Source organism: Aquarana catesbeiana, linkage group LG02 (assembly GCF_042186555.1).
Source record: "Aquarana catesbeiana isolate 2022-GZ linkage group LG02, ASM4218655v1, whole genome shotgun sequence".
Lineage (NCBI taxonomy): Eukaryota > Metazoa > Chordata > Amphibia > Anura > Ranidae > Aquarana > Aquarana catesbeiana.
Genome location: NC_133325.1, coordinates 561,761,653 through 561,783,943, shown reverse-complemented (window position 1 = coordinate 561,783,943; position 22,291 = coordinate 561,761,653). Strand labels below are relative to the sequence as shown.

The 22,291-nt window shown below is 39.4% G+C and overlaps 1 protein-coding gene across 3 annotated transcripts in view; it reads left to right on the top strand.

Annotated features, from left to right (window-relative positions):
• ITPR3 (inositol 1,4,5-trisphosphate receptor type 3) overlaps positions 1-22,291 on the top strand; it is a 475,039-nt gene that overhangs the window by 352,491 nt on the left and 100,257 nt on the right. For all 3 annotated transcript variants that reach the window (XM_073616048.1, XM_073616047.1, XM_073616046.1), the window contains exons 43-46: positions 8,320-8,430; positions 16,873-16,968; positions 17,112-17,213; positions 20,611-20,694. In XM_073616048.1, the coding sequence (XP_073472149.1) occupies positions 8,320-8,430; positions 16,873-16,968; positions 17,112-17,213; positions 20,611-20,694 (393 nt within the window). The remainder of the gene's footprint in view (positions 1-8,319; positions 8,431-16,872; positions 16,969-17,111; positions 17,214-20,610; positions 20,695-22,291) is intronic.

Here is a 22,291-nt window from a genome sequence, read left to right as displayed (position 1 = left end):
AAACCAATCTTGTCAAAGCTTAATTGAACAAGCTGAAGTTAGAACCTGACTGGCTACGATAAACAGCTGTACCAGATTGTGCGTTTTAGTAAATCAACCCCACTATCTTCCACTAGAAGGGCAACAGAGACTCCTTTGGACAGCAGCCTTGTCAGTATGGGTAGAGGGTAGTATTAGATGTGCTAGCAGATTTAGATGGACTTGACCAACAAATTAAAGCTGAACTCTAGCTAATACTTTTTTTTAAGCAGCTACAGCAACATGTTTTTCTATTGGGATTTATGTAAGTGAATAAAAGCTGACCATTGTAATGGCCCCTGCCAATGTCAAAAGGCTTGTCTCAACTCCCTAACTGCCACTTTTGCTGGACATCTTGGCCTGTTAAAGGAAATTGAAAAAATACAGATTTACTGCCTTTAAATAAATACAGCCATGACATGTAAGAATTGGTAACCTCCAGGTTTGGCCAAGCTGGCCCAAACTAACTATGTCCTTTACTGTCCCATGCTGCCTCTATCAGCGCTGTATAAACTGTATGTAGGATCAGCAGTGGTACGTATGTTTCTGCAGTGGTACAGGCACTTCCTGTTCTGATCCTGGAGCCAAGTCAAATTGGGCTGAGCACCATTCAGCCACCCACAGGAAGCTTTGTGTTTTATAATTGATTACAAGAATTCTATGATTGGCTGAGGTGGAGAGGCAGACAGATGACATCTCATATATTTTGATTAATTTTCATTTCCATAAATTTAAAAGATTGCCCTTAGCAGTGATATAGAGGACATGCCTTCCTGTACATTTTTTTTACCTGGCTGTAGAACTGATGAGCTATGGAACTGCAGAGCCTTTGTAGAGATAAAAGAAATAAATATTCGGTCCATACAAAAAAACCAAAGTTGACCATCTTGAAATGTAACGCGTTGCTAAGATGTGCAAACATACAACAACATACGAAGTGTGTCTATTAAATAACAAGACTGCCTAAAAAACCTTTATTTATATGTATTACAAATTGAATGCTTGTCCCCTTCAATATATTATTGTTATTATTATTATTATACAGGATTTATATAGCGCCAACAGTTTGCGCAGCGCTTTACAACATGAGGGCAGACAGTACACTTACAATACAAATCCATACAGGAGGGATCAGAGGGCCCTGCTCGTTAGAGCTTACAATCTAGAAGGAAGGGTCAAGTGGAAACAAAAGGTAATAACTGTGGGGGATGAGCTGATGGAGAAAATGAAAATACAGTTGTTAGGTGTCGGTAGGATAGGCTTCTCTGAAGAGAAGGGTTTTCAGGGATCGTCTAAAAGCTAATAAAGTAGGAGATAAGCGGACAGATTGGGGTAGGGCATTGCATAGGATTGGAGAGGCTTTGGAAAAGTCCTGGAGGCGAGCATGGGAGGAGGTGATAAGGGAGCTAGAGCAGGAGGTCTTGAGAGGAACAAAGAGAACGAGTAGGTTGGTATTTAGAGACTAAGCTAGTGATGTAGCTGGGGGTGAAATTGTGGATGGCTTTGTACGTAGTTGTTAGAATTTTGAATTTAATTATTTGGCTGAGCGGAAGCCAGTGGAGGGATTGACAGAGAGGAGTGGCAGACACAGAGCGATTGGTAAGGTGGATGAGTCTGGCAGCGCATTCATGATAGATTGAAGAGGTGATAGACTATATAGAGGCAAGCCAATGAGAAGGGATTTGCAGTAGTCGAGGCGAGAGATGACAAGCGAGTGAATTAAGAGCTTTGTTGTGTCATTGGTTACAAAGGGGCGTATTTTGGAGATGTTGCAGAGGTTGAGGCGGCAGGATTTGGACAGTAATTGGATGTGTTGCTTGAAGGAGAGTTCAGAGTCTAGGACTACACCTAGAACCTTGGCATGTGGGGATGGGCTTATAGTTGTGCCATCGATTTTGACAGAGAGATCAGGGGAAGGGGCATATGGGGGAGGAAAAATTATAAGTTCGGTTTTGGATAGATTGAGTTTGAGGAAGTGGTGTGACATCCAGACTGATATATCTGATAGTAAATTAGTGATACATGAGGAGATGGGAGTGGGCTGAGAGGTAGAGAAATAGATTTGGGTGTCGTCAGCGTAGAGGTGGTATTGGAAGCCATGGGAGGCTATCAGTTGACCCAGGGAGGCGGTGTAGATTGAAAATAGGAGAGGTCCAAGAACAGAACCCTGGGGGACCCCAACAGAGAAAGGAAGACGTGTAGTTTTTTGAGGAGGGCTTTCACACTTGAGAGGTGCACTTGCGGATGTTAAAAAAAGTCCTGCAAGCAGCATCTTTGAGGCACTTTAGAAGCGGTGTATACACCTAAAGCACCTTTGCCCATTGAAATCAGTGGGCAGTAGCGGTGCTTTGTGGGCACTTTCAACCCTTTATTTGGCCACTAGAGGGAGGTTAAAAGCAGCCTGCTAGTGGTCGAAAAGCGTCTCTAAAACGACAGTAAAGCAACACTAAAACTAGCAGCGCTTTACCACTGACGCCCCCGTGCCTCAGTGGGAAAGTGCCCTTAAACTTAAACACAACCAAACTAAATGGCAACTTACAATCAACTGAACAGCATAGAGAGTTGCTGCTTGCCATGCAGATTCAAAAATGTTCAAGGTCAGCAGGCATGCAGTTACTGTATATGCAGTTCAGACTGCTTTGTTTACTACCCCTGACTGACCCTCAGATGATGTTGATGACGAAATGCGTCAGTGTTGGGCCAAGCGACTGCCAATAGTGACGTCATCATGCTGATCGGGACGGGCGCTTACTAGTGAGCATCGCAGAGGGAGGTAGGAGACGCCACTTGGTATCTGAATCCTCCCCGGACGCGGATGATGTCAGTGTGATTCATTGCTTGATTTTATTGTCTACATTGTAAGTGAAATTCTTAAGAGGGGGTTTGGATGTTGAGATTAAAGCATTTTAAACGGAATTATGCTATGGATATATTTTTTTGCCTTTGCATGAGAGTATCAGTATAAGATCCAACTTCTGAGCCGCAGTATGGGAGGGAGATGCCCAATCATTAAGTGACACCTGTGAGCATTGATTGATGCCTATTTTCCAGCTTAGTCTGGTAAGAGTATTTCCTATAGGGGTGATCTGTCCCCCGACTTTATTCACGAGTGGAGGTAATGGTGGTAGATTACCGTTGAACATAAGTGATTGGGATCTTTATCCAGACGGGACTTTTTCACTGTATATGGACTGAGGAATTTATCACCTGCCCTTTAATATCATTTTAATACCACTGTCATTTTTGCACTGATACATGCATTGATGTTATGGTTATTTTTATGTGGCGCTGCCTTATTTGGTTTATTTTGATGTATTCATACATCATTTGACAGGTGAACAGTAGCAGCTTCTACCTTAATTGGCTCCGTTTGTGAGGGAGGTGTTTTATAGTCCACCTACCCTTTGATTCATTTTACTAAATCCATGAGCGCTTAGACTCAGGGAGGGCCAGTATTTTGTTTTAATTTGTTTACTAGTTGGGATCACAATCTTGTGATTTTAATAGACACACCTCGTATGCAAGAGTTACATTAAACTCGCTATCTTGACCAGATGTTGGCAAATCGGACTGGGTTCTTTGTTTTTTTTTAAGTGAGATCAGTCAGAGTGTGTTTTCTCATATTTAACTGATAAGATTAGTAGGTAGCCCCTGTTGTAGCAAGGACAAAGAGCTGCATGTTTGACTAAAACCTCTGTAAGGACGGCCGAATTTCGGTCTGTCTATGGACAGGCTGGTTATACTATAGTCAATTCATCGATTAACTACAGTACAACCAGCCTGTTGCGAGGTTTTTTTGTGCGATCACTGCCGGCGGCTATGGCTCCAATATATACTCCAAAATATGGAGTTTACTGGTAAGTCAAAATTGTGTTTTTAAACTTCTATCCTTTTTATATACTGTACTGATATGGGGTAGACTAGAAATGTGGAATTACTACTGTAGGTTTACAAAGAAAATAGATAAATGTACAACAAATGTCAATGCAGCTCCTATTGATGTGAACTTTGTCTGAACTTCCCGGCAGTAGGCACTGGTGTACAGTATATCAGCAATGCTGCCTGCACTCTAGCTCTTCCTATCACCAGATCTTAGGAAGACAAGGGGTTGTATCAGGTTGCCTAGTGTCCAGAAATGTACAGATAGTCCATCAAAAATGCAGGTTGAATCAGGTTATACATAAAATCCATGAAGAAAAATTAAATGTCTGTAAAAACTATTGATTTTTTATGCATTTGAATATAAACCAACCACAGTCTTCGTTTCATATATTAACATCTGATGAAGTATTGATTATAACACTGTATGCTTCTTTCTGTGTTGTGCTGTACTGCTAGGAAACTCAAACACTGCCCTTCTCACACCCTGGTCAAGCATTAGTACAAGATCTCATAACTAGGATATTAATAATATAGTGTCGGTCTTATAAATTGGACACAGTAGTAACAACTATATATCTGTTATATATTTTTTTGGTTTTCCATAATTCTTTGAGAAACTGGTGCTGGTAATTTTCTGGTCCATTTTTTTTTCAGTATGCTTACTGGAAACCTACAGTTTGGTCACTTGCTTTGAATATGCATGTCAGGAAAGGCAATACTAAATTTAACATAAATGGCAACTTTTGTCTTTGTCAGAAATCTGCATTCATGTGGTCTTTTTTTGTTATTCTCTTTAAGTGAATTTTGGCATCACAACAATTTAGAAAGCATCTTACAGTCTGAATTACCAGAGTTGTAATTAACACGTATGAGGCCGTTCACTTGTAAAAGTCAGAAGCTTGTATTTTCCATATTTCCAACACCACATGAATGCAGCAGTAGGAGAACATTTTCAATGCCAGTGCCAACCAATAACATTCTTACTTTCATATTTTGAAATCACTGGGAGAGAATGTGATTATCAGGTTTGAACTGTTTCTGTTGCCTGTAACAGCTAATCATATTCTACATATTTTTTAACAGATGCACTGAAAGGAAGAGTCTAGTCAGTCTTTGTTGGGACACTTTGATATGTTTTAGACTACTTCTTTAATTTGCTGTTTCTATTTTTTTGTGTTAGGTCTCTTTTACACTTTTTAGTGTTTATATTTTAGCGTTAAAATAATACTGCATATTTATGATGTGTTAAAAGTGCAGTCATATCTTACAGGAAGTATCACAGTCATTGTCATCCTAAGAATAGTTTTGTATCTAGAACAGACTGGTAGGAAGCTGACTCATCTGGGTGGCACAAGAGAAGAGTAGAAAGTTGTAAAATAGATCAAACAAATTGATAATGAAATAACATGTACTCCAGATCAGCAATTCAGCTTAATTTTACATAATTTTTCATTTATGTGTGTGTATATATATATATATATATATATATATATATATATATATAACAAAAGAAAGAGAGAGAGATCTTCAATATCCTCCTTGTAGTCCAGCGATCTCCCCCGGAATGCTCCACCCCTCCCGCGAGAATACTCCAATCAGCGTTTTTTGCCAATGGCTGAGAGTGCTGATTGGGAGTTGGTTGGCTACTGGTTTTCCAGCATGTACGTCTGACAGGAGGAGGAAGACATGTACATGGGCACAATGTCGGCCTTTTTTTTTTTTTTTTTGAACCGACAAACGTCTCCCGACATTCTGCCTGTGTGTACAGGGCTTTAGTCACTGCTTTGCAGATGTAATGATATTGTAGTATGTCACAATATAAAACTAGGTTTTACCACCTACAATATATGAGTAGCTGGCTTAAGGGCCCCTTAAATCAGCTGCTAACAAACCGGTTAAATCGGTTAAAATCACTTTACATCCAAAGAAATTGCAGTTTCCAGTCTAGTACACAATTTCAGTAATTTTCAAGCCCTGATGAAGGGGTGTTATTTGACCCCCTAAGCTGTACCTGTATGCGCAAATTCATCTTGATTTTCCACCCATTAGTGGAATTATCACAATTAATTTCATAGGAAGCAATTAGCTTACAACTGCAACTTTTATAGTCCAGTTTGGAAAATAGATCATGGATTTATTTGGTTGCTATGAGTAGCTAATGTTTTCAAGAACAGTGTTCATACCCAATAAACCTTATTATGTTTATAAGTCGGAAACTGCTTTTATGCTTACAAGTTAGCACGTATTAATAATGAGGAAATGTTGGGTCTTGGATTACATCTAGCTATTTGTGAAAATGACAGATGTAAGTCTACCTTTCTCTGCTTTCCAAGCTAAGGAAAATGGATTGGATTTATCAGGAATAAGGATTTCACAATACATGACCATACAGTCACTATAACTATATAACTCTAAATGTTATGCTTAACATTTCACACATCTCATTTCATAAAGCTGAGCAGAGCAGCCAACATGAAGTGCTGTAGAATACTTCATTAATGCTTCTGCCTCAGAACAATGTAAACAGGCTGGCACATTTCTACATGAAACAACCTTCTAATGCCAGAGTCTCCTGGGACATTTATGAAGGGCAGCGATTAGCTGGGGTGGAGTAGAGGCACTACACTTGACAGCTGTTTGCTGAAGATGGGAGCACAGAAAGCTTTCTTTTACGGGAAGTGCATACAGACATCACAGACAGTCAAAAATATCTGTCTGCAAAGTAATGGGCGGTAGGCAACCCAGCATGAGCAGCATTATGTATCAGGAGTTCTACATACCTGGCTTGTCATACACATTTCAAAGAAGTCAGATGTTAGAGGTAAAACTACAAAGAAGTCTTTTTTTTTTCTCTTATACACACAGACATGCACTGCTGCTGTGTAAACAATGATCATGCTTGGACTTTGAACCAGAGTCATATATGACTCCTAGGGTAGCGCAAGAGAGCTATGAATTATTAGCCCATTCTTCTTTTTTTAACTCAGTTCTTTTTTTGTCTTATTGTGGTTATAGTGGTATCACCAGGAGGTCTGTAGCCATATTTCTACCTCCTGTACCACCCAACTGTCTTGACTAGTTTTGACTAGGTCAAATCGCAGGTATTATATTATAGGTATGTATAAAAAAAACTAAGTCCAGCAAGTATTCAAATACACTGTGGCAAAAAAAATTGGGTAGTGCGGGAATTTAAGCCTAAGTGCAGTCAAAATAAAAAACACAAAAAACCAGCACAAGGGACAAAATGTACAATCAGTAGTATGTTTCATGTTTGCTAATGCCTCTTCTGTTAGCTGAAATTCTCTACCATTGATTACCCCCACCCGCACTACTGTAATCTTCCGGTGGGTTAATAGAACTGTGGGTGCTATCATAGAATCTTGTCAAAAATGCCTGCCCTTTCCGCCCAGCCCTGCTATTCATAAAAGCCGTACTACATCTTCTATGAATGAAACACAATCTATGAATGGAGAACAGACAGATTATTTAAAAGTCCACTCACTCCATTCATAGATTGCTTTCTGTCCATAGAAACTGCAGTATTGGCTTCTATAAATGGTAGAGTTGGGATGAAAGGGCAGACATAGTCAGACACTCTTGATGAGAGCCTGTGACCGCACCCACAAGATTGCAGGGGTGGGGGAGGGCATCGATGAATGATAATTTCAGCTAACAGAAGAGGTATCAGCACTAGTAGCACATCCTATTGACTGTAAGCTATGTCCCTTGTGCTGAATTTTGTGTTTTTACTTAAACTTGTATTATTCAAGTCTTCAAGCCTAAGTACATAAAAAAAAAATTATCCAGTACATAATGGTTCAACAGACAGAAAGATTTTCCAGCATACTTAAGGGATTTTATTACTAAGCAAACAAAATTGTGGTTAGACAAATTGAAACAGCCTTTCCCCAACTAGGCCTTTTTACTGTCCTAGAATTATGTGGCACTTTAGTAAAAAAAGGTGCCTTCTGAGTTCTTCAGGGGTGCCTTGGCAAAATGCTTAAAAATTGCACAAAAATTGGCAACAAGCCAGCAACTGGATCGAGCCTGCCTGTTTGCTAATGCTTCTGAATTATGTAAAACTATTAGTTTAGTCTTTTACATTTTTAAATGGGGTGCAAACTTTTAAAGGGTGCCTTGACTGAAAAAAGGTTGAGAAACACTGACTTAACCACACAGATGTCATCCTTTGTGACGCTTACTGTATTTCTTCTAGAGTACAGAACTTTTCACATCATGTATGCCCAAAAAAAGTGGACTAGACATAACATAAAGTTTATTAGAAAGTCTGTCATTTCCTCAGTATAAAGGTCAGCTACTGTATTGCTAGCCCAATTCTCACATTATTATTTGTCTTTCATGTTCCTAATAACTTATGTACAACATTATATATAATTTCTTGACTTTTTTGTTTTACAGTCCTGCATAGTGACACATGACTCCAATGGTATCGATATCATAACAGCCCTAATACTTAATGACATCAGCCCTTTGTGTAGGTATAGGATGGACCTTGTTTTACAACTCAAGGTACAGTATGGAGATCAACTAAACAGTGTAAATTACTGGAGTACAGCTTCCTTTAGCTGTTGAGTTTCTGTATATTAAAACTTACATAATCTTAGATGTGACTTCTCCTGTTTTTGCAATATTTGAGTGGTAGTCTCCTGTTTACAGACAAAATTCCATGCTATCTTTTTGGATTTTAATGGATAGTTGCTCACAGGAAAATAAGGTAGAGGAGTAGAAATAAACTGAACTATATTTAACTTCACAGGCTTGTATACTTTATTTGTATATTGTACAAAGAGGGTGGAGAAAATAGCTAAAGGTTATTCATTCTACTTTTGAACTAAAAAGTAAATGGTCTTTCTTTGGTACTGGGGCAAGCAGGTGACTGTCACCTGCAACTATGCCGAGGCTTGGGGAAACTAGAATAAATATTGCTGTTGTTTCCTGACTGCACAGCTAGCGTACAACGGAATATTATACAATGTGTATATATATATATATATATATATATATATATATATATATTTATTAAGTGTTGACGCTGTTATAGCTGCAAAGGGTGGGCCAACTCAATATTGAACCCTACGGACTAAGACTGGGATGTGAACAAAGTTCATGTGAAAGCAGGCGTCCCAACACTTTTGACAATATAGTGTATATATATATATATATATATATATATATATATATATATATATATATATATATAGTTGTGCTCATGAGTTTACATACCCTCGCAGAATTTATGATTTCTTGGCCATTTTTCAGAGCATATGAATGATAACACACTAACCATGAGTGAAAGAAAAGCCTGTAAAGCGCCTGAAAAATGTCTCATCTGCAATCCCAGTGTAAAAGCTTGAGTGCTTTCACACTGGGGCGCTGCGCTGGCAGGACGTCAAAAAAAGTCCTGCAAGCAGCTTCTTTGAGGCGCTTTAGGAGAGGTGTAAACACCGCTCTTAAAGCTCCCGCCGCCGAAGCGCCGCAGCAGTGGTGCTTTGCGTGTGCTTTTAACCCTTTATTCGGGCACTAGCGGGGGGTTAAAAGCTCCCCGCTAGCGGATGAAAAGCTCCTCTAAAACAACAGTAAAGCGCAGCTAAAACTAGTATACACCGCTAAAACTAGTATACACCAATCCTAAAGCAATCAATGGGCAGTGCCGCCGAAGCGCATGCAAAGCGGGTGCTTTTAAACCTTTATTTGGCTGCTAGCGGGGGTTAAAAGCGCCCCACTAGCAGATGAAAAGCGCCTCTAAAACTACGGTACAGCACCGCTAAAACTAGTGGCGCTTTACCGCCAGACCTCCCCGTGCTGTCAGTGTGAAATGGCTCTAAAAGGTCAATAAGTTTCTGGACTCCTGACAGACCCTTGCATCTTTCATCCAGTGCTGCACTCACGTTTCTGGATTTTGAGTCATGGGGAAAGCAAAAGAGTTTTCAAAGGATCTGCGGGAAAAGGTAGTTGAACTGTATAAAACAGGAAAGGGATATAAAAAGATATCCAGGGAATTGAGAATGCCAATCAGCAGTGTTCAAACTCTAATCAAAGAAAATTGAGTACTGTCCGTGATACTTTTTTTATATGCACTAACATACAATTTTTCAGGACAAGCTTTCGGGGTATGTCCCCTTCTTCAAGGTCCAACAGTACTGCTTGGACCTTGAAGAAGGGGACATACCCCGAAAGCTTGTCCTGAAAAATTGTATGTTAGTGCAAATAAAAAAAGTATCACGGACAGTACTCAATTTTTGCGCTATAAACAAAAAATATTGACAATTTTGAAAAAAACAAATTATTTTTTACTTTTTGCTATAATAAATATCCCCAATAAATATATAAAAAAACATTTTTTTTCCTCAGTTTAGGCCGATACGTATTCTTCTACATGTTTTTGGTAAAAAAAAAATCGCAATATGCGTTTATTGATTGGTTTGCGCAAAAGTTATAGCGTCTACAAAATAGGGGATAGTTTTATGGCATTTTTATTAATATTTTTTTTTTTTTACTAGTAATGGCGGCGATCAGCGATTTTTATCGTGACTGCGACATTATTGTGGACAGATCGGACACTTTGACATGATTTTGGGACCAGTCACATTTATACAGCGGTCAGTGCAATTAAAAATGCATTGATTACTGTGTAAATGTGACTGGCAGTGAAGAGGTTAACCACTAGGGGGCAGTGAAGGGGTTAAGTGTGTCCTAGGGAGTGATTCTAACTGTGGGGGGGAGTGGCTATGTGTGACACAAAACTGATCACCACTCCCGATTACAGGGAGTTGTGATCGGTGTCATGTCACTAGGCAGAATGGGGAAATGCTTGTTTACATCATTTCCCCGTTCCTCCTCTCCGTGAGACGATCGCGGGTATCCCCGCGGACATTGGGTCCGTGGGACCCGAGATCACACTCGGGCCCGCAAACTCCTTCTTAACCATTTGACCACTGGGCACTTACACCCCCTTCCTAACCAGACCAATTTTCAGCTTTCGGTGCTCTCACATTTTGAATGACAATTACTCAGTCATGCAACATTGTACTTATATGAAATTTTGTCCTTTTTTCACACAAATAGAGCTTTCTTTTGGTGGTATTTAATCACCACTAGGTTTTTTATTCTTTGTGCTATAAAAGAAAAGAGACCGAAAATTCTGTAAAAAAAATTTTTTTTCTTCGTTTCTGTTATAAAATTTTGCAAATTAGTAATTTTTCTTCATACATTTTGGGCAAAATTTATACTACTACATATCTTTGGTAAAAATAACCCAAATTGGTGTAAATTATTTGGTCCTTGTGAAAGTTATAGAGTCCACAAGCTATGGTGCCAATTGATCTCACCTGATGTACTGACAGCCTATCTCATTTCTTGAGACCCTAACAAGCCAGTAAAGTACAAATACCCCCCAAATGACCCCTTTTTGGAAAGTAGACATTCCAATGTATTTAGTAAGAGGCATGGTGAGTTTTTTGAAGTTGTAATTTTTTCCCACAATTCTTTGCATAATCAAGATTTTTTTTTTTTCACAAAATTGTTATATTAGCTGGTTATTTCTTACACACAGCATATGCATAGCAAAAAGTACACCCCAAAACACATTCTACTACTCCTCCTGAGTATGGCGATACCATATGTGTGAGATTTTTACACAGCGTGGCCACATACAGAGGCACAACATGCAGGGAGCACCGCCAGGCGTTCTTGGAGCATAAATTATACATCTAATTTCTTGACTACCTCTTCCACTTTTGATGTCCCTGGAGCACTAGGACAATGGAAACACCCCAAAAATGACCCCATTTTGGAAAGAAAACAACCCAATGTATAATCTATGAGGTTTTTTTTCTACAAGTTTTCGGAAAATGTGTAAAGAAAATGAAACCGCATTTTTTTTTACACAAAGTTGTCCATTTATACAATATTTCTAACACACAGCATGTACATACCAAAAATTACACCCCAAAATAGATTCTCCTACTCCTCCTGAGTATGGCGATACCACATGTATGAGACTTTTACACAGCCTGGCCACATAGAGGCTCAACATTCAGGGAGCACCGTCAGGTGTTCTAGGGGCATAAGTTTCAAATCTAATTTGACTACCTATTACACTTTTGTGAGGCACTGTAGTGGCATGGATGAGAACTGATGTGGCATGGATGAGCATGAATTGGAATGGATGAGCCATGGATGGGGATGGCTGAGTATTGATGGGATGACTGAGCATGAATGAGTATGAATGAGCATGGGCTGAGTACGACTGAGTATGGATGGGATGGCTGGGTACAGCTGAGTATGGAAGGGTACTGCTGAGTACGGTTGGGTACGGCTGAGTATGACTGAGTATTGCTGGGTATGGCAGAGTATTGCTGGGTATGACTAAGTATTGCTGAGTATGGCTGGGTCTGACTGAGTATAGCTGGGTATGGCTGAGTACGACTGAGTATTGCTGGGTATGGCTGAGTATGGCTGGGTATGACTGAGTATGGCTGGGTATGGTGAGTATGACTGAGTATTGCTGGGTATGGCTGAGTATGGCTGGGTATGGCTGAGTATGGCTGGGTATGGCTGAGTATGGCTGGGTATGGCTGAGTATTACTGGGTATGGCTGAGTATGGCTGGGTATGGCTGAGTATTGCTGGGTATGGCTGAGTATGACTGGGTATGACTAAGTATTGCTGGGTACGGCTGAGTATGGCTGAGTACGGCTGAGCATGGAAGGATGCATGAGTATTGGTGAGTATGAATGGATGGATGAGTATGTATGGCTGAGTATGGATGGATGGATGAGTATGTATGGCTGAGTATGGGTGGATGAATGGATGAGTATGTATGGCTGAGTATGGGTGGATGGCTGAGCATGGATGGTATGGATGGTATGAATGGCTGAGTATGGATGGCTGGCTAAATGGCTGGAGTGGGCACATATCAGCGCTGTGGGCACTACGCATGCAGCCCACAGCGCTGCAGCACTCAATCTCTCCCCCTCTCCCCTCGCACTGTACAGATCTGTACAGAGAGGGGAGAGAGGAACCGGACGTCACGCCGGTTTGTTTACATGTGACCGCTCCGTCATCATCAGCGGCCATTTACCGTGATCCGTGATGCGCCAGGTCCGGTCACGGATGTTCCCGGGTACGCGCCCCGGGGGCGTCCATGGACGCCCTCCCTGAATAAGCCGACCGCGCTGTAGCCATCTTTCGGCTATGGCCCGGTTGGCAAGTGGTTAAAGGGCAATGTACAGGTACGTTAATCTGCCTGTACGTGCCCTTCTGCTGACGTATATCGACGTGAGCTGGTCGGCAAGCGGTTAAACAGTGACAGCGCTGAAAGCTGAAAATTGGCCTGGGCAGGAAGGGGGTGTAAGTTCCTGGTATAGTGGTAGTTAAAGCCAATTGGGTAAGATTGAAATTTGAAAATGGCATTTACCTAGAAATCATTTCTTCTTTTCAAGAGACTTATTAACATACAGTTGCGATTACTCATATTAGACAGAAAATCTTATTCTCTGCCGCTCTCTGATTTGGTTTCACTTTGTTACCTAGGCCTGACTTTGTGTTTAAGCCCTGCCAATTACTTTTTCACTTTTTCCACTAAGAATACTCAATATTCTCAGTAACCATCAACTCTCACTGGGAAGAGGAGTGGTATTTGGTGTAGTCAGCTGTACGGTTAAACTGCTTTTATGTTCACCAAAACTACAAATCAGTTCCAAGAATAATTTTCCGTTTGTAACACTGTATGGGTTTGAACAATGGACTGCATGAAAATAAATAGGACTGCATGCAAATTACTTGTGATAATATCAATTTGCTTTAACAATATATGTTAGGCTACTTTCACACTGAAGCACTTTACAAGCGCATGTAAAGTGCCTCTCCTGTCACTCCAGTGTGCGCTTGCAGGACAGTAAAAACAGTCCTGTAAGCAGCATCTTTGCAGCGCTGTAGGAGCGGTGTATACACTGCTCCTAAAGCGCCCCTGCCCATTGAAATCAATGGGGCAGCGCCACCAAACCGCCGGCAAAGCGCTGCTTTGACAGTGGTTTTAACCCTTTTTCGGCCACTAGCGGGGGTTAAAAGTGCCCCGCTAGTGGCTAAATAGCGGCACTTTACCGCCGACGCCCGTACGCCCCAGTGTGAAAGTAGCTTTAATTTATACAGGTGCATATGAAAATACAAAGCCCAACTCCAGTCAAAACATTTTGTTTTGGATAGGGTATGGAAGAGTCTCTGTTTTGATTTAATCGACAACTGTGTGCTTTTTGAAGAGATTTTTCAGCTTTCTTGTTAGCAGGAAATGATGTGTCGGATTCAGCAGCTGACCAGATATATGTAGCTACACACAGAAAACTGGGACCAAACAATGTATAATACCTTTTATGTGAGATTTATTTACAGTGAAACAAGAGACAAACACGCCCCAGCAAACAGTAAACATTAACAAACCCTAGTGACAAAATACCTAATAAACTTAACAGAGACCTAACAACTGACTATATACAAAATATTTACACAATGATGGACAAGTATAGAACGTTTGTGGTCAATTCCAGAATCAATCAGTTTGATATAAATGGCACCAACATCCCCTATTTGTAAGTAGAAAGTAATCTTGGGGAGATAATGAAGGACAAGGGTAACAAGGAATACCAGGGATGCAAGGAAGGAGGGCATCAAGACTGGGCACAGGAACCAAGAGCAGGAGTAAGCAGCAGGGTACATGATGCAAGATAAGCACAGGATACACAAGAACAAGGATCTGGCAGCAAGGATGGCTATCAAAACAGTGACACAAGGTGTGTTAGTTTGAGCAGCCTTATATGGTCACCTAGCAGCTGAAACCAGATGAAGTTTATCACTGAAACCTGCTGGCTTCTGGGAGACACATGTTGGTGGACACTGGAACTGCAGCAATCAGCCCAGAGCACCACAGTGCCACCAGCAGGTGAACTCAGTGCTAACAGATGGGAAATCTCTTTAATGGGAACATACACACAAAAAGCAAAACACATTGTTGTCCGCACTTTCTTGTTCCGATGACATTTGCAACCATTTTAGGTATAGCGTTACAGGGACAAGATGTGAGGTAAAATCTCCCCAGTGATATTACAGACAGAAACAAGAACTTGACAAAAAATATTACCTCTTCTCCACTCCAAAATAATAAAAAATAAATAAATGTTGAGTTTTATGGATGAGAAATAGTATTTGTAAATGTGGTGGTAGTGGCGCTGCTAGGTATTGGTATAGGTTATTAAAGTGACACCTGCTTCTAACCTGTGAGTTGATGTAAACCAATACATAAAACCAATATAAAAAAATACATAAAATATCAAATGACACTCCTCAATAGTGCAAGCAACCTTAATTGACTCAGTGTATAAAGTGACGTGTGCTAATGTTGCACTCAATATAAAGTAACCCAAAAAATATGATGCAGTTGAGATGGCAATAATGATCTGTGAAGATAAAAACTTTTAAAGTTTGTAAAAAATGTTATCGCAAATTGATAAAATAAAAATAAGTGACAAAAAATTAAAAAAAAAATAAAAATGAAAATAAAAGTTGATTGCAAAAAATTCAAAAATAACAGTAATTAGTATGTTGTGCAAAGTTCATCATTACAAAGTGACTGGTGACTTTTCTCTCCGTGCCTTGGAAATATAAGTGCAAGTGGTCCAATCCGTGCTCTTCTTCTATATACTCTTACCAGAAAGTTCTCCCCACTAAGGGATGTCACGCTTTCACAGCCTCTATGCTGTACAATGCAACAGACCTCCAGCATAGGTGACTCTTTACCGCCCCTTCTCCTCATTTTTACACAGTATATGTAAAGACAAAACAGTACTCCACAGTGCAATAACGTTTACCTTAAGTTTATTTTACATACAAAAATGGGGTATGCACTCACAATGTAAAAGAATTCAATGGCGCAATGAGAAATGATTATGTATACTTCCTCTGCGCTCCACGAACAGAAACCGAAAGTGACATTTTTTACTAACTTGAAAAGTTTTTATCTTCACGGATCATTATTGCCATCTCAACTGTATCAAATATTTTTGGTCACTTTATATTGAGTGCAACATTAGCACACGTCACTTTATACACTGAGTCAATTAAGGTTGCTTGCACTATTGAGGAGTGTCATTTGATATTTTATTTATTTTTTGTATTGGTTTTTGTATTGGTTTACATCAACTCACAGGTTAGGAGCACATGTCCCTTTAATAATCTATAACAATACCTAGCAGCACCACTACCACCACATTTACAAATACTATTTCTCATTCTCAGACCCTACTTAGTAGGTGTCACAGTGGAGGCAGCAGCCACTAGCATCAGATTATTAGGTTAATTGCCATCAGCGTGGGACATTCCTTATTAATTAGGTTTTCTGGATGCCTATAACTGTATTCATAATGATATGGATGGAGGATTGTGAATGAATTTAATGTAAGCATTCATCTTTTGCCCATGTTGACTAAAAGGTCATATTTGGTTATAAGTGGAGTCTGGTATTCTGAGTCTTAGATATCCAAACTGCCATCTACCTGTCATAACTCCCTACTCAGTTCTTGTCCACCTGAGAATTTTGTGTGTTCCAGCAACTACTTTTGCATTAGCCACAATAATAATATAAATAAAACAGGGAGAATAAGATCTCCTTACAATGGCCACAGGAGCATCCTTTTATAATGTAATAATGGCATAGAAATAAGCTGTTGTGCACAAAATGACCAGAAAATTGCATTTATTAATGTAACAACGGTTACCTTGATTTTTTGTCATTATGACACCAATAAATGTCATTATACTGGGAGACAGAAAGATGATATTTTCAAATGCAGGTCATAATTTGCAAGCTCTCAAAGATATGTTGAATATGTTGCCTAAGAAGCTTTTGTCGGTGTTCTTCATTTACATTTGTTAAATCCTGCTTAATCTTGACTTATTACAGGACAATGCCTCAAAGCTGCTATTAGCTCTTATGGAAAGTCGTCATGACAGCGAGAATGCAGAAAGAATACTTATAAGTCTAAGACCCCAGGAACTGGTGAGTTAGTTGTAGGGGCAAAATGATTTTATGTAATGGATACTCGTTTTGGTAATGTTGGCACACAGCATAATTCTTTGGTAGATTGTTACTTTTAGCTTTCCCCATAATCACTCATAAGATGAGTTTTGCTTGATTGTCAGGTGGATGTCATGAAGAAAGCTTATCTACAGGAAGAAGAAGGGGACAGTTCTGATGTGTCACCCATGGAAGTTGGACATAATATTTACATCCTTGCTCTACAGGTCAGCTCAACTGTTTTTTTTTTTGTTTTTCTGTACAAGGAGTAATTAGTATTATATAAAATGTCTAAAATTCTAAAGATATCAGAAGTCATTAAGGAATTCCTGATGTATATCATGTACTGCATTTTAAGGACACGTATGTGCACTTTGTTTTATGAGGCATAGACAGCACTGAAACATGTAGACATAACCAATACATAAAGGTATTAAACAGAAATGTAAAATTAGCTTTTGGTAATTCATATCTTCTTTTATTAGTTTACTAGATTATAAATTGATATTTCATGCTTATATCAAATGTTTTCTTTTACAAAAAAATGCATTCTTTACAGCTTGCAAAGCATGCTGGGCTTTTTATTAAGAAATCCCAGCATTACCTGCATGTTGGAAGCACCCTTTGTATAACTGTAACTCTGTGTATAACAGTCACACTGCCAAAAACATGCTGCCAACAAGTATAAATTGCAGGCGCCTGTCATTACAGATGCTTCTGGGACATTTTATTTGTGCAAGGCTGCGGCACTTCATGGTAGGGTCAAAACTTGCCCCCTCCTTTCTCATGAACATTCCTATTGGCAATTGAGGTATCCTAACATAGTAATAGGCCAGCAGGACCTGTGCCAGGGAGCGGGCAAGCTTTGGCACAGCAGGAAGTGTCCAGTCAGTCAGTCCAGGCCAGGTGACAGCAGTCTAGTGAAGAATCTAGGCAACAATGAAGCAAGAAGTTGCAGTAGTCTGCTCCGGTTTCAAGGAGCTAGAACGTTGCCCTCCACCTGGAAGGATCTAAGTTAATGTTCCTTGGCAACACATTTTGGTGTATGACCTCCTATGTTAAGCCTTGTTTGTTGTGTGGGGGAGCTGTTATTTTACATGCTTAGCTGCAGGAAGGAGGGGGATCCGTGGATTGTAAAAAAATGTTAAATGCATTACAAACCATTATCAACTCAAAAATGACAAACATTTATTTTTTTAATTAAAAAGGCTGCAACGTTTTTAAAACATAGAAAATATATATTGAAAATATATTCAAGTGTTTTTTCTTTCCAGCTCCTATTTTTTGTTTTAAAAGCTTTAGATATATATTTTTATATTTTCTCTATAAATTTAAAATGTAAAAAAAACCCTGGCTGTGCTTCCACCAACCAGAAGGATCAGAACTCATATTTCATGAGGCCAGCACAATATACAGTCACTTATTTCTCTTTGCTCCGCTGTTACCTGGGTTTTTCACAACACCACTGTCATTTGCTCAACCACAGACTTGGGAAAAAAAAAAACCTGCATTACTGGCCTGGACTAACAACTTCTGACAGTCAAAGGGAGCTGTCAGATTTAACTGCCCCCCAGGAAATCCACCACTTCGGAGTTGTCGGGTTTTAAATAGTGATTGGAGCAAGTGTCATTAATGCACATTCTCCAACTTCCCATGGCTGTGATTCACTTCGGCCTTTACGGTATCTACGCCTGTGTTATATGCTTTTTGTCTTTTGATTATGACATTCTTAGCTCCAACATATATGGCTGCAAGACTTAGTTGATATTGCTATATTATGTGAGCTGTTTTTCTTCCCCAGCCCTGAATTAACTTTTAAATATTTCATACAGTGCTATGAAAAGAATTCCATGTAAAACTCTGTGCGACAATACAAATGTATGTAACCCTTCTCCCTAATTTTGTAACAGGTAACTTGTTTGATGAACACAATATGATCATTAAATACAACTAGGGGTACCCACAGACATCAGAAGTCAGTTATGTGGGCTGAACATCTGAAACAGTGGTCTTGTGTCGATGGGTCCCTACAGACACTGCCAGGCAGTGGTTCTCAGAGTAATGTTCTCTCAGGTTGGAAAACCTTATTTGGTTTCTAGACCCCCAAGTTAAGCTAACAATAGAGATATAGTTGGTACATAGACATTAAAGAGGACATTTCTACTGGCAAATCTAAGAATTGGTTCATTTTCACATGAAAGATTTCTAAAAAATGTTGATACTTTTAGCCAATATTAGCACAATCAGAGCATGTTATGTCTTTATTGTGTTTGGAGAGCTTAAACCTGTGGCATTGGCTAGATAAATCTTCCAGCACACTGGACAAGGTTTTGTTGTTCAAAGACCAGTATGGTTATATAAGCAATTTCTGCTTTGCAGTATGAAGGTAATTATTATTATTATACGTGTTTTATATAGCGCCAACAGTTTACGCAGTGCTTTACAATGTATAGGGGGACAACACAATTACAGTACAGTTCAATACAAAAGGTACAGGAGGGCCCTGCTCGTAGAGCTTACATTCTAAAGGAAGGGGGTGATGATACAAAAAGGTAATAGCTGCAGAGAATGATTTGATGGGGGTGGCTCGGGTTGTAATGTGGGTGTGGGATAGGCTTCCCTGAATAAATGAGTTTTCAGGGATCTCCTAAAGGTGAACAGGGTAAGGGCTGATTGGACATAATGGGGCAGGGAGTTCCAGAGGATGGGAGAGGCTCTGGAGAAGTCCTGAAGGCGAGTATGGGAGGAGGTAACAAGGGAGCTAGAGAGCAGGAGGTCCTGGGAGGAGCGGAGGGGACGATTTGAGCGATATCTGCAGATGAGGTTGGTGATGTAGATGGGGGCGATGTTGTGAATGGCCTTGTATGTTATGGTTAGCATTTTGAATTTTACACGGTGTGGTAGGGGAAGCCAGTCAAGAGATTGGCAGAGAGCGGCAGCAGTCACCGATCATTTAGTGAGGTGTATTAGTCTAGCAGCAGCATTCATAATAGACTGACGGGGGGATAGCCTGCTTAAGGGTAGGCCATTAAGGAGAGAGTTGCAGTAGTCAAGGCAGGAAATAATCAAGGAGTGAATAAGTTGCTTTGTGGTGTCATTAGTCGGGAAGGGTCGAATTCTGGAGATGTTGAGGAGGTTAAGGCGGCAAGATTTAGCCAGTGATGTGATATGGGGGCTGAAGGAGGGGTCAGAGTCAGACCAATGGTTGTGTTGTTGATATTAATGGTGAAGTCACAGGGGGGGAACCGTGAAGGAGGAAATATAACAAGCTCAGTTTTAGAAAGATTAAGTTTGAGGAAGTGGTGTGACATTCAAGTAATAAAATTGACCACAGCCACAGGAAAAGGTGGAATTCTAATCTAGTGTCCAGTGTTACAAACGTTCTTCTGATAACAGGTAGCTGTAATAGATTACATAGCAGGGAGGTTCTTGGTTGGAGTTTTCCTTTAAGTGGCTGTAGAAAACCACTTTTTATCTCCCTTTAATAGTGGTAATGGCAAGTTTGTATAAGTGCAGTTAGTGGCGTATTGCATTTTTCTCTGACATGTCTTCCTTGTTAACATCCTATCGCAGTATGTCAGCTTTTTTCTTTATTTAATGCACAATCCACTTGTTATATTGTAGCTGGCGCGGCATAACAAACATCTTCAACAACTTCTGAAGCCAGTTCGAAGGATTCAAGAAGAAGAAGAAAGCATCTCTACCATGGTAATTATGGTTGGAATTGCTTGTCATTGTAAATGAATGTAAATCTGTTTAACCACAAATCCATCTTCTGTCCTATTTAACTATTAATGTGTTTGAATGTTCTTCTAGAGCTATCGTGCCCTGTCTCTGTCACCAGCATCATTTTCTTTGTCACTGTCTCCTTTCAAACACACTTGTTAAACCATCAGCGGGTGAAATTCACAAGACTCTTTCACATTCCACATGAATTCCAAATTCTCTTGACAGTACTGAGTAATTAAATGGGACAAAGTTCATTCATTTATTAACTTAAATGGTGAAACAGTCAAGTGTAAGGCAGCCCTAATTGCTAACATTTATCAGGCCATCCAACTTTTCAGGGATGTTTAATTGCTTTATTTTGATATATTTCTCTTGGGTTAACTAGGGTATAAAAGTTCCATCATCTCTCCATCCGATAAGCTTTTTAAATGAGTAATAAGTTCAGTTATCAACTTAAATGGTTAAAACAGCTACACTTCATAGACTAGCATATAAGTAGTAGCACACATTCAGAAGTTGCAATCAACAAATACAGTATGTCATACAATATACAAGGATAAAGACTTGAGATGCTTATTATTATCTATATACTATTGTTCTTAGACTACAAAAACATACATTAATCTCTATCACAGTGCTATCCTTTTCATGCTACTATCACCACACCAATGATATCATACATATCTCCATCATATGGGCATATGTACAATAAATGCAAATTAATTCATCATAAAGTCCCCCCAAAAATTGATAATTTTTGGGGGGACTTTATGATGATTTAATTTACATTAATTGCACACATATCATACATATCTCCATCATATGTACATCACTGGTGTGGTGATAGTAGCATGAGAATGATAGCGCTGTTATAGAGATTGCTAGCTGAAACAATTGCCAAAACATCTTGGTGTTTGATGAACCGCAAGCACTGCAAGGGAAGCATTCATGCTCTTAAAGTGACAGTGCTGTGTTAAAGTTGTCATTACAAAAACATATAGTTCCCATGGGCATACAAAAAAATGAATAATAACTTTAATAACCTGGAAACCTGACATATAGCTCTTGGGGCACATTTTTGGCCTCAGATCACAGGATGCATACTTATAGTATAAATTATTTAAAACTGTGATTAGCACTAGAAGGAAGACCAGAGAGCCTATGTGATCAATGATGAAGGACTAGATTAACCCTTTCATGACCAAGGGTCATCAATGTCTAGGGATCCATGCCCAAAAATAGCACCATCATGTGTCTGTTAAATTGATTAATTTGCATACTAATTTTATTTTTTATATAACTTATAGAACTTTTATTTAGTACACTGTTTAATAAAAACTATGTTCCTTCTTATTTTATTATAGGACGAGAAGTTTGTAAAAATGTAAAAAAAAAAATTGTAATTATTTTTAAAGACTGTAGTTGTGTCCGACAATTACAGCATTAAACAGATAAACACTGTCACTCTTTAGATGCAGTGACATCTGCAGGCTAAATGCCTATTACGTATATGCTTGCAATGCTATTACATATGTCAGTAAACCTTCAGACTGCATGTGATCATTCTGTGGCAAGT